Genomic DNA, 13607 nt, shown 5'->3' on the forward strand with positions numbered 1-13607 from the left:
GTGTTTATGCTGTAAAGGAATGAGTTCAATGTTTAAATTGACTGGTTAATGTTGCTATTATGAAGTGCAATTGTTTTTCCTGCAATTTCAAATGCACATGTTGTAATAAATAAAAACAGTGTTTTAAAAGCATACATAGTCGGTGTAAATATTTTAGTCTGTGGTTAAAAGCAGTGGTCTCCAACCACCGGTCCGGCAACCAGCATCGGTCTGTGACGCACAGAGACATTAAATAAGTTAGAATCGACCGCATTTTCTCCTACTTAACTTTGGCCAGTCCTAAGAAGCTTGTCCCAATAAGCTGTGCATTGATGTATTACAAAACTTCTGATAGGAAGTCGCCATTTGCAAGATTTGTTACATCTTTGTTACATGGGACAATGCACATGAATACACAGATCAACTGTAAAGGTGCTAAATCTTCTAACCAAAAGCTAGTTTCCATCCGCAGTCCGCTGCAGGTTGATGAGCTAAGATCAGGGCAGATCAGGAACAAAGTGACCATAGTTGGTAAAGTGCATAAGGCAGATGGAAAAGGGCTAAATTGTTGCATATAATAATCGTGCAGAAAGAAGAAGATGGGCTAGTAAGTTGAAGTGCTGCTATGATTGCACACAGTCCTATTACTAGCAAGAACACATGTAATCATGCATGGAACAAAAAAAGCTACCATTAGTGTATTTATGTATGAAATATTAGACTAAATAAGAATGCATAACTTTTAGAATGGAAATAGACAGGAATCTATGCAAACTAATAGCAAGTATTTGTATCTTTATTATATGTTCTTGTCCTTGAATGCCATGTATCAACAATAACTCATCAGTTATTAAAGTCAAAAAACTGCCTTCTAGTATCAAAAATGTGTAAAAAAAAATAAGTGTATGAAGAGATTTTTTTGCAAATTCAACGTTATGGTCAATATTTCATGTATTCATTTTTCATGCACCTATTTGCTATACATGTATTTGTCCGCCACACGTGGAAGGCCGGTCCCTGAAAATAATGCCGACATTAAAACGGTCCCTGGTGCAAAAAAGGTCGGGGACCCCTTGTTAAAAGGACTCGAAAGGACTCAGAACTCAAAATGCAGGACTTGGGACTTGACTTGAGACTTTCCAGTCTTGACTTTAGACTTGACTCGATACTTGAGGGCAAAGACTTGAGACTTACTTATGACTTGCCAAACAATGACTTGGTCCCACCGCTGCTATTCCCGCAACATTATGATGTTACACTTTGAACATTTTTACTTTCTTCTCATAATTAAAACTACGCATTCGTTCTCAATGTCATGATTTATTTTCATGGTTTCACAACTTTCATGGTGATCTTGGGGGCTTGTGATATAATGACTTCACTCCTGGATCCTCCCATTGTGTATTTTGATTTCATTCTCCCAACATTACGACAGGAATTAGCATAAAACTTTCTGTTATTCTCTTTGGACTCTTCAGTGTGGTCCTAATGCTGCTCCATAGAAAGATGTTTCTTTCCTTCAAACGCTGGTGTTGGGGGAGTGATCCTATTCACAAAAGGGGGCGGGGCGGTTGTTTACATGTACACTGGCGCCATTATCTAGCAGTGACAGCACCATTTGTCTCTGGGGCCACAAGACGGACGCTGGCTGTCACGAGCCAGTTAATTGTGTGCCCACTGTACCTCCACTGTCCCATTCATTATCACCGCCACAGCTTGGAGCTTTTTATTGCATGGCTGCTGACCCATTTTTTTGGTGCGTAAGTACTCTTTGTGCCTCCTGCTAATCCAGTTTGCGTGTCATCTTTTAGATCAATGGTCGGGATGTGCAGGAGCGAGAGGCTGCCATGGCTGCGCTCTCCAAGGAGGACTGTCGCAGCATTCTACTGCTGGTGGCCCGGCCGGAGATACAGGTGCATCTTGCATTCAAATGACCCTCAATAACTTACAAACAGCAATAGTTAAATACAATGTACAGATATGTATTACGAGCAGTCTTGGTAATATTTTTACTGCTAACGAGTAATGTAACTCATAATTTTTAGGTCCGTTCCAACGTTGTTAGCGATAGCTTGATGTAACGTGGCACGCTACTTTTGATGTGGTGTGTTGCAGACAACAAGATGGCGAGATAAGTGCAGCAAGTTCAATGCAGGAAATATCTTTTTACTGGTGAAAACAACCAGCAGTATCGCACTAAAATGCACTTGATATCAAACAGGAAGAGGCAACATCCCACTGGGACACAGCAGACAACAACATACTTACACGTAGACATTGGGAAATACAAAACAAATCAATGATTGAAGTGACAAACATCCAAACAATACCATGTTTGTTGACAAGAAGCTATGACGGCCATGGAAGTACATTCAATCTCGTTATGCAGCCGAGGTCACACCACCTGGTGAAAAGATTCAAAAGACCTGGCGTCAGAGCCGACAACACTGCTGCTGCTAACTGCTAAAGCTAACCGACACGGCTTTGTTGAAACCCTTGATGATGTCACACATCACTAGGCAACAGGTGCCACCTTTTAAAAGCACAGACTCCACATATTAAACATCTCTCAAATGCATATGCCATATATTTAAAGGTTTTTTTTGAAGTAACGTATAAATTACATTTATCCAAGAGTAATTCCGTTTGTAATTCAATTACTCTTTTGGTAAAGTAATGAATAACTCTAATTCGTAACATTTTAAAAGTCATTTTAAAATGTGATGAGGTGGCGACTTGTCCAGAGTGTACACCGCCTTCCGCCCGAATGCAGCTGAGATAGGCTCCAGCGGCCTCCACGACCCTGAAAGATACAAACGGTAGAAAAGCAAGCTGGCGCTGCTCCGTTTGGCTGCCACTCAACGCTCTCGTCAAAAAGATTTGCGTTTTTTGGTTAATTTGTGTAGTTTTTTTGGTTTGTTTTACTCCGACCAACGGCACAACAATTGTTTACACCCAACAGACTCTTCTGGACATAAATTCAAAAACAACTCACCAACTTCAACGAAGCTCCAACCTCTTAAAGCAACTGCCGGCAGAATTGGGAGTCCATGGCAATGCCAGTAACGACAACAAAGGAGAATGGTGGACACACCATCGATACCGTGGCAGCCGAGGGGGAATAAGTCAGCCTACAACGGAGGAGCGTGACCGGCGACATGCCCGCGTCCAAGGCAGCGTGCTATGACGTCAGGCGCGTAGTGAAGCAAGCAAAGGGAAGATACAGGGACAGAGTGGAGTTTACATTTCAGCATGCTGACTCCAGAGCTGTATGGCAAGGACTCAGACTGATGACAGACTAAAAAAGGCAGCCCTCCGACGGTGAATACTGATGTCTCTCTGGCAGATGAGCTAAATACCTTTTATGCACGGTTTGAGGCTGCAAGTTCAAACAGCAGCCTTCATGCCGCCGCAAAAGTGGGTATGGTCACTGGCAATGGAGACTCAGCATTCAGGATAACAGAACACGACGTGAGGAGAACCTTTAAGAGGGTGAATACCAGGAGAGCCACAGGGTCAGACGGCATCCCCGGTTGCATCCTAAAAGTCTGTGCTGACCAACTGACACTGGTATTCACTGACCTATCCAATCTGTCCCTTGAACAGTCCGTCATTCCCACCTGTCTGGAAAAAAATCCACCATTGTCCCTGTTCCAGAGAACAGGGACAATGTGGGGTTTTTTTTTTATTTAAACAATTATGATCACTCTAAAAGCGGTATATAATAAACACGATAGGAAAAATAGAATAAAAAAATGTGTGCAGGTCGGCCGATCATGAGTCAGTCAGTAACAGCTTCCCCAGCGGCAGATCTCGCTGTGTGTCAGTTGGAGAAAGACACAAGCCCTCAGCACTTAATGAACGATGCGCAAAGTGACTGAAAGAGATCCTCAATGTTACGCCATCCTCCGCGACACAGTCACTTCTCTGTGTCAGTACGTTCGCGAACGTGATTCAGGTGATTCACATGATTCACGTCGCGACACAGTCAGTTCCCTGCGTCAGTACGTTCACTCAAAAGATTTGTTTGTTCGAAAGAATCGTTGGCGAACGACACAACACTACATCTAACTCAAGGGCCTGGGCTTGAACTCAACCCTCTGTCAGTGGGTCCTGGACTTCCTGACAGGCAGACCACAAGTGGTGATAACAGGGAAGTGCACCTCATCACCCATCACCCTCAACACCAGTTCCCCCCACGGTTGTGTTCTGCGCCCCCTCCTCTATTCACTCTACACACATAACTGTGTGCCTAAAAACACCACAAACTCCTGGCACTGTGGTGTCTGGAGAACCACCTTGCCCTGAACGTCAGCAAGACCAAGGAGATCATAGTGGATTTTAGGAGACAAGGCGCAAGGAACTACAGTACCCTCAGCATAGCACCTGGACGCCGGTCGAGAGAGTGACCAACTTCAAACACCTTTGGAGTGAAAATATCAGAATACCTGACCTGGACCACACACACACATAGACAAAGTCAAATCAACTTTATTTATTTATCAAAGTGGTGAAAAAGGCATGACAGAATCTGTACTTCCCCAGGAGACAAAGGAAGTTTAAGCTAAACCACAAGATCCTCAGAAACTTCTACTCATGCACAACAGAGTGTCATGACTGGAAACATCACCTCCTGGTTTGGGAATAGCACCGCCCACCACCGCGACAGACTGCAGAGTGGCCAGATCAGCCGAGCGCGCCATCGGAGGTGTGCTCCCAACCACCTCCAACATCTACACCAGGCGCTGTAGATCCAAGGCCAAGAGGATTGTGAGGGACTCTAGCCACCCAAGCAACTGCCTCTTCTCACTGCGGCAATCAGGCAAGCGCTTGCGGAGTCTCAAAGCCAACACGGAGAGACTCAGGAGGAGCTTCTATCCCCAAGCCATCAGACTGCTCAACTGCATCGCTGATTAACACTCATCACAATTGCACAAAACCGCACGCACAAGAATCACTTTACTAACCGCTGTAATTACCGGACTACAATACTCTTCATTCAATGTAATGTAACAATATTTAGAAGTCATTCTCTTCCATTACTTTTGTTCATACTACTGTCACTACTCAACTGCCAAAGAACTGTAGACACCTTCATATTTGTTGCTTCCTGTACTGTATATACTGTTATACTATTTGATCTTGCAATGGTACTGTATTTGACTTCTGTACTTCTACATGTACTGATAACTCTGCCATAACTACTGTAACTTATTGTGCAACTTATTGTCTTGTAATTAAGGTACATTAGAGCTATTCAAATGGTTGTATCGTTCTGTATTTAGTGTATTAGATTCTGCAAGTAGTGTTTGGATCCCACTGTACGCGATATCTGAAGTGCATGGAAAGAAGCATTTCACTGTGCTGTCGTCTGCATGTGACCAATAAAACTTGAAACCTTGAAAATGGATGGAAGTCATTTTCACTGATTAGAAGTGATGCAAGTGTCTAAAAAGAAAGTACACTGTACTTATACAAAAACAATCAAGGATTAGCTTTAATGACTGTTCTCTTACTGTTCAAACTGTGTTTAATGTTACAATTAAATATACTTATTCAATAAAACTTGTAATACATACTTGGGCCTACTATGCTACAGTGTTTTAGTATTGGCCATCAAGTGTTTTACACTAGTAAAGGTAAACAATCACTTCTATTCCTTGGGAGTGTGGTTGATCAGATAGTTGAAACATGGGTGATGTTGAATCTTGCGAAGTCTTGGAAGGATCGCCTCCATCACATTTGTTGGCTTGTTTATGTACCGCTACAAAAATGCTGACATATGCGCTACTGAAGGTTAAAAAAATAAACTGTATTCTTATGGGACCCCTGCCCACCAAGTCGTATCTGTGAATCTAGGTCACATGGTGCCAATGCAGCATTGAGTTAGCCATATTGTACTGAGCAGCCAGGACATATTGTATATCTGTCCCAGTTCCCGTTCTATGGTCACTGTCTCACTTTTCTTATTTGCACCGTAAGAAAAGAGCCGGTATTTATCCGCCTGTTCCTTGGACACCAAAGTGTGAGCTTTAGTGGTAACTTTGACCTTTTGGGCCCGCTCCTGCAGCTCGCAGCGTCCCGTGTGGCTGCAGGACCGTGACGATGGCACTATCCACTTCATGCCAACATGATCAGTGCATGGTGGCATTCCAACGTCTCCACAGGCCGGACGTGTGTCGGATGCCAACTCATCGTGGCGTGTTTATATGTAGCGCCGCTGTAATTGAGTCCCCACGTAAAAACTACTGGCACGCTAATGCTGAATAGGCCAGGACATGAGCCGCCAGCCATTTTCTTTGTGATTAAAAGTAGTAAATGTGAAATCTTCCCACATGCATGGTTGTGGTCTAGGATGGACAGTGTTTGGCCTGACAGGTCAAAGGTGAGAGTGCACAGTTCATGGTGTTGGAGCAGAACTAATGACCTTCTCTGTCCTCAGCTGGAGGAGACCTGGCTGGACGACGAACACAGCGACTTCCTGGAGCAGCTGAAAATAGAAATGCTGGAGGAACAGCAGCGCGAGGAAATGGAATTGGCCGTCTTCCCAGAGGAGCAGGTAGGCCAGCAGGTCCCACATTCCCACGCTTTGGGTGACATAATGACAGAGCAGACCAAAGGGAGAACCTCCACAACAACAAAAACTACAACACACATCTGACCCGTCACATCATTTTATATAGCCTGCCAACACCTGGAAATAATAACATAATAACAATAGAATATAATAATAATACAAGATAATAACCTAATAATAATAGCATCCATGAAGTGTTTCTTTTTTCCATTGTAACACCAAAAGACTCTAGTAATATCCAATAATGCAACAAATAATATTATCATTATTAAAAACAATTGAATAGTATCCAATAATGCAACAAGTAATATAAAAAAAACCTTAGTGTCCAATAATGCAACACATTTTAAAATAACAAATACATAGTATCCAATAATGCTACAGATTTTAAAATAAAAACTTAAATAGTATCCAATAATGCTACAGATATTACAGTAAAAATTTAAATAGTATCCAATAATGAACCAATATTATAAAAAAAATTAAATAGTATCTAATGTAACAAATATTATGAACAAAAATTAAATTGTATCTAATAATGCAACAAAGATTATTAAAAAAAGTATCCAATAATGCAACATATATTATAAAAAAAATTGATTGATTGATTGAAACTTTTATTAGTAGATTGCACAGTACAGTACGTATTCCGTACAATTGACCACTAAATGGTCCACCTTCATCAATTCATGGTACAAATATATACTATCAGCATAATACAGTCATCACACAGGTTAATCATCAGAATATACACATTGAAATATTTACATTATTTACAATCCGGGGGTTGGGATGACGAGGGTTTGGTTGATATCAGCACTTCAGTCATCAACAATTGCATCAACAGAGAAATGGACATTGAAACAGTGTAGGTCTTACTTAGTAGGATATGTACAGCAAGTAGTGGACCTACAGAGATCAGAAAGTATAATAACAAGTTTGTACGCTTGATTATTTACAATCCGGGGAGGTGGGATGTGGAGGAGGGAGGGTGTTAGCTTAGAGTTGAAGTTGCCATAACGTTGGCGCCCGGACAGCATTTGTAATGGTGTTATATTCCTAGTTATGTTATGTTATCTCCCACAATCAGACTAGTGGGGTGAAGAGTGGACATGTCCTGGGAGATTCACAACCTCTGGGGGACAATGACTCCTCTTTAGACTGGCTCGGCGTAGGCTGGGCAGAAGGACCAGAGCAGTTTCAGACATGGGCAGGAAGCCTCAGCAGGTGCCAAGAGAAGACCGTGCACACTTTGGGTTGATTGATTGATTGATTGATTGATAGATTGATACTTTTTTTTGTAGATTGCACAGTACATATTCCGTACGACTGACCACTAAATGGTAACACTAGAATACGTTTTTCAACTTGTTTGATTAAGTCGGGGTCCACATTAATCAATTCATGATTAATGTGGCTCTGCCGAACCCCTGAGGCCGACTCACCGAACCCCTAGGGTTCGATTGAAACCAGGTTAAGAACCACTGATCTATTGTATTCATTGAATTACAATTATTTATGACTTCAATAATATAAGTAACATGCTTGAAATTAGTGGAAAAAAAGGTATTTACCTAATTTTACTGTACTACGACATATAAAAAATACTGTAGTGAGTCTATTGATGTTCTCATTCATCCAGCTCATTGTCTTCTCAGGGCATTCAATCCATCGACTATGATACTTTTGGTTTCTCTTTGAAGACACTTCGCCTCTCACCCAAGTAGGCTTCATCAGTCCATGCTCATAGATAAGCATCTGGTCACGGATGCTCCTCTCTGCCATTTGTTCACAACTGAATAGAAGGCAAAACGTGGGGGATTCAGACTATTTTGGACTGGTAGTAGTCGATCCAAGGCGATGGTTCCGCCACAAAATACCTCAATGCTAACGTGGGGGATTTTGACTATTTTGAACTGGTAGTACTCAATCCACAGTGCTGGTTCTGCCACACAATACCTCAATGCCCACGTCAACAACAAAAAAGTGTGTTTTGTCTCTCATAGTTATTGTAAATGATAAGCAAAATTACAAAAAAAAGTGCAGTTCCCCTTGAAGTGTAAGACTAGATCCTACCAACCCAAGTCTATGAGCATGAAATGATGAAGCCTACTAAGGTATTGGCACCAGCCGCTAGACTAGATTTGACCAATATAAGTCTAAGACTTGATGTGACCAATGTATGTCTAAGACTAGATGTTACCAATATAAGTCTAAGACTGGATAATGACTAATCTAAGTCTAAGACTAGATATGACCCATCTAAGACTAGATGTGATCAATCTTAGTCTAAGACTAGATCCTACCAATCTAAATCTTAGACGAGGAGATGTGACCAATCTATGTCTAAGACGACTACATGTGACCAATCTAAATCTAAGACTAGATCTGACCAATCTAAGACTGGATGTGACCAATCTAAGTTTAAGACTCGATCTGACCAATCTCAGTCAAGACTAGATGTGACCAATCTAAGTCTAAGACTATATGTAACCAATCTACGTCTAAGACTAGATGTAACCAATCTAAGTCTAAGACGAGATGTAACCAATCTAAGTCTAAGACGAGATGTGACCAATCTAAGTCTAAGACTAGATGTGACCAATCTAAGTCTAAGACTAAATGTAACCAATCTAAGTCTAAGACTAGATGTAACCAATCTAAGTCTACGACTACATGTAACCAATCTAAGTCTAAGACGAGATGTGACCAATCTAAGTCTAAGACTAGATGTGACCAATCTAAGTCTAAGACTAGATGTAACCAATCTAAGTCTAAGACTAGATGTAACCAATCTAAGTCTAAGACGAGATGTGACCAATCTAAGTCTAAGACTAGATGTGACCAATCTAAGTCTAAGACTAGATGTAACCAATCTAAGTCTAAGACTAGATGTAACCAATCTAAGTCTAAGACTAGATGTATCCAATCTAAGTCTAAGACGAGATGTGACCAATCTAAGTCTAAGACTAGATGTGACCAATCTAAGTCTGAGACTAGATGTAACCAATCTAAGTCTAAGACTAGATGTGACCAATCTAAGTCTAAGACTAGATGTGACCAATCTAAATCTAAGACTAGATGTAACCAATCTAAATCTAAGACTAGATGTGACCAATGCATGCAGTCTCTGATGGACCTCATGACATTGCACAGGTGTACCTAATGCTATGTTCCTTGAGTCCAGACCTAATTAGTATTGAAAGGCAATCAACTTTTTCAATAATTTTCATCCCAGAACTGAGTCAAAGAGTACATCTAAATCCTCGATGACAACACTGAATATTTATGAAAGATGGGCGGTTTCTATCCCAAACAGTTATTCTCCTGTCAAATGATGTTTAGTCGGGAAAAAAGAAAATTGATATTGCATGAAAAAAGTAACAAAGATGTTTGTTTGCAGAGAGCAGAGGATGACCGGCCCACCTGCTCCACGCGTACCCTTGGAGAGCAAATGGACAGTTCCGAGCAGGAAGTCCTGGCGCACATCCAGAGACATCTGTCCCAGTGTCTCCTGGACAACTTGGACACGCGCCGGCCAGAGGGCCAGGAGGACAAAGAGGACGAGGAAGCGGCAGGTGAGCGCTTCCAGCAACTCCTGGAGCTCAAGTGTCAGATCCGGAACAGCGGCGAGTACGACCTCTTCTACAGCCGCCGCAGCACCATCGAGTGCAGCGTGGCCGAGCAGGGCGGCGTCCAGCATGAGCTGCGCTTGCTCAATGAAGAGCTGCGCAGCATCGAGCTGGAATGCCAGAATATCATGAAAGCCCACCAGATCCGCAAAGGCCAGCAGTCGCCCTCCACCACCGGGATCTCGGTGCCCTCTGAGCCCAGGGACCAAAACCTCCACAAGGGGAGTGAGGACAAGGACAGCTCCAGTGCCTACAACACGGCGGAGAGTTCGCGGAGCACCCCGTTGGCCATGGATCGCTCTCCGGAACATTCCCTCCAGAGGATGGTGAGCCTCACCAACCAGAGGAACCTCCGCAGCAGCCTTGCCAGCCCCATCCCCATGGCAGGATGCAGAGCGCCCCTCCTGGGCAAGAGCAGCAGCCCGGACCACAGTGACCCCTCAGACCAGTCGGATCAGACGCTTCTGCCCGAGGAAGATCATAAAGGGAACCTGAGGCCTGGCGTTTCCCAAATCCCTTACTTCTCCCCGTCCCAGCACCGACAGAGCAACATCCCAGAGCACGCCCACCACTACCAGAGCTACATGCAGCTGATCCAGCAGCGCTCGGCGGTGGAGTACGCCCAGAGCCAGCTCAGCCTGCTCAGTGTCTGCAAGGAGCCCCAGGGCCCCCTCAACCAGCCCAAGATGGAATGGAAGGTGAAGATCCGCAGCGACGGCACACGCTACATCACTAAGCGGCCCGTGCGGGACAAGATCCTGCGGGAGCGCGCCCTGAAGATCAAGGAGGAGCGCAGCGGCGGCATGACCACGGACGACGACACCATGAGCGAGATGAAGATGGGCCGCTACTGGAGCAAAGAGGAGAGGAAGCAGCATTTGGTGCGAGCCAAGGAGCAGAAGAAGAGGCGGGAGTTCATGCAGAGGAGCCGCCTTGAGAGCTTGAAGGAGAACCCTCAGAGCAGCAGCGAGGTCAGCATCATCCAGCTGAGCCACAAGAAGATGATGAAGAAGCGCAACAAGAAGATCCTGGACAACTGGATGACCATCCAGGAGCTGATGACTCATGAGGCCAAGGCTCCGGAGGGAGTGCAGGTGCACAACGCCTTCCTCTCGGTCACCACCGTATGATATAACTTCCTGTCTACCCGTGTGGTAATACAAGAACTTCCTGTCTACACGTGTGGTAATACAAGAACTTCCTGTCTACCCGTGTGGTAATACAAGAACTTCCTGTCTACCCGTGTGGTAATACAAGAACTTCCTGTTTACCCGTGTGGTAATACAAGAACTTCCTGTCTACCCGTCTGGTAATACAAGAACTTCCTGTCTACCCGTGTGGTAATACAAGAACTTCCTGTCTACCCGTGTGGTAGGAGATGATTGCCTCGTTCAATGTGGCCTTTTTAGCATGACAATAGCAGTATTTTTCACACTTTGTAGGCACCAGGAGCATTTTGTAAAGAATTTATGGCGTTCCCTTCACTTTTTCTATTGGACATCTTCTTACGTTCCCGCCTTCTTTTTTACATCTGCACTAGCGCTCAAAAGTTTGGGGACACTTTTTCCTTTCAGTGGAAAGTGTGTGTCAGCGTTCGACGGGTATGGTTTGTTGGAACCAAAAACAGTACAACTTTTCCACGTGTGTGTGTGTGTATGTGTGTTTCATACGCAGAACTGTTTTGAATGCTTGTCCACTCCTCTTTACATTGTTTACATGGTTATTATCCAACTGTACACTTCTCTACACACTACATCGATACACTTGAACTATCTGACCCTAGAAGAGAGCTAAATCCAAAGATCAGCCATTTAATATATTTAAAAGAGAACTGCTCTTTTTAGGGAATGTTGCCTAGCATTCCTTCTTTCATTATGGGAGACAACAACTTACAAGTCTTTCTTTTTTCAGGACTTTAAACCGCTTGAAATATGCAACTAATGAGAGTGACCGTTGTAACCTTCAAAAACATTTTATACACAAACTGCAAGTATTTGTATATAATGTAGTAACGGACACCTTCATAACAATATGTACAAATCACACACACAAATATAAATATAATGAAGTAACAGACACCTTCAAAACAATATGTAATATGTACAGTATGTATATATATAATGTAGTAAAAGAGACCTTCAAAACATTATGTAATATGTACACTATAGTCACTGCAAGTATATACATATATATATATATATATATATATATATATATATATATATATATATATATATATATATATATATATATATATATATATATATATATATATATATATATTATATATTTATATATATATATATATATATATATATATATATATCTGTCTTGATTGGATTAGGAAAAATCACAAGACTACTTCATCTCTACAGAACTGTTTCATGAGGGAACCCCTCATGAAACAGTTCTGAAGAGATGAAGTAGTCTTGTGATTTTTCCCCACACATTTATATATATATACATATATATATATATATATATATATATATATATATATATATATATATATATATATATAATGTAGTAACAGACACCTTCATAACAATATGTAATATGTACAATATACACACTGCAAGTATATATATCATGTAGTAACAGACACCTTCATAACTATATGTAATATGTTCAATGTTTACCAGATTTTGATGATTTGAAACAATTCTGGAACTGATTTCTTTCTCGCATTGATTTTCGTTTCTATAGCAACGCACGTCTGACTTCAGGCAACATGTGTGTTCATACTTCTGGATTCAAACGTGAGTGTGTTTTCTAATCGGGGCGGTATAGCTCGGTTGGTAGAGTGGCCGTGCCAGCAACATGAGGGTTCCAGGTTAAATCCCCGCTTCCGCCATCTTCGTCACTGCTGTTGTGTCCTTTGGCAAGACACTTTACTCACCTGCTGCCAGTGCCACCCACACTGCTTTAAATGTACTGTAACTTACATATTGGCCTTCACTATGTAAAGCGCTCTGAGTCACTAGAGAAAAGCGCTATACAAATATAATTCACTTCCCACTGATCATGGCACACTTGCAAACAGAGATGACTATTTTTGGACAAATGAGGATTCACAACATAAAACTTGAAGTTGAATATACTGAGGATGAACTGCTGCTTAGAAGCCAGCACCAAGGAAGAGTGAAACATTGGAACAGACGGATGCTGGGAGAGCGAGATGACAGCCATTTTGAAGCTATAAATATGGAACTTGGAGACCAACTATTTCAACATAAATGGATTGCTTAACCAAAATCGACAGGAAACGTCCCCGGCCAGTTGGGCCATGGAGTGAGTCACTGTACTATTGATCATGATACATGCAGCACACCAGCGTACACTACACTACATACACTGTCTGCTTGATTGATTGATTGAAACTTTTATCAGTAGATTGCACAGTACAGTATATATTTCCT

The 13607-nt window shown here is 42.3% G+C and overlaps 1 protein-coding gene and 1 long non-coding RNA gene across 3 annotated transcripts in view; one reads left to right on the forward strand and one right to left on the reverse strand.

Moving 5' to 3' along the window:
• Positions 1-12360, forward strand: part of LOC133563099 (PDZ domain-containing RING finger protein 4-like) — an 83387-nt gene extending 71027 nt beyond the window's left edge. The window contains exons 6-8 of the mRNA XM_061917046.1: positions 1791-1892; positions 6422-6538; positions 9960-12360. Coding sequence (XP_061773030.1) covers positions 1791-1892; positions 6422-6538; positions 9960-11318 — 1578 coding nt within the window. The 3' untranslated portion in view covers positions 11319-12360. The remainder of the gene's footprint in view (positions 1-1790; positions 1893-6421; positions 6539-9959) is intronic.
• LOC133563101 (uncharacterized) overlaps positions 1-13607 on the reverse strand; it is a 47054-nt gene that overhangs the window by 600 nt on the left and 32847 nt on the right. Inside the window, exons 1-2 of one of the 2 annotated variants that reach the window (XR_009808991.1) lie at positions 2975-3374; positions 2310-2383 (exon numbers count right to left, since the gene is read on the reverse strand). The exons of the other annotated variant lie outside the window; for it this stretch is intronic. This is a non-coding gene — a long non-coding RNA (uncharacterized LOC133563101). Of the gene's footprint in view, positions 1-2309; positions 2384-2974; positions 3375-13607 lie in introns of those variants that run through there. 2 annotated transcript variants of the gene reach the window in all.

Source organism: Nerophis ophidion, linkage group LG12, assembly GCF_033978795.1.
Source record: "Nerophis ophidion isolate RoL-2023_Sa linkage group LG12, RoL_Noph_v1.0, whole genome shotgun sequence".
In the NCBI taxonomy this organism is placed as follows: Eukaryota; Metazoa; Chordata; class Actinopteri; order Syngnathiformes; family Syngnathidae; genus Nerophis; species Nerophis ophidion.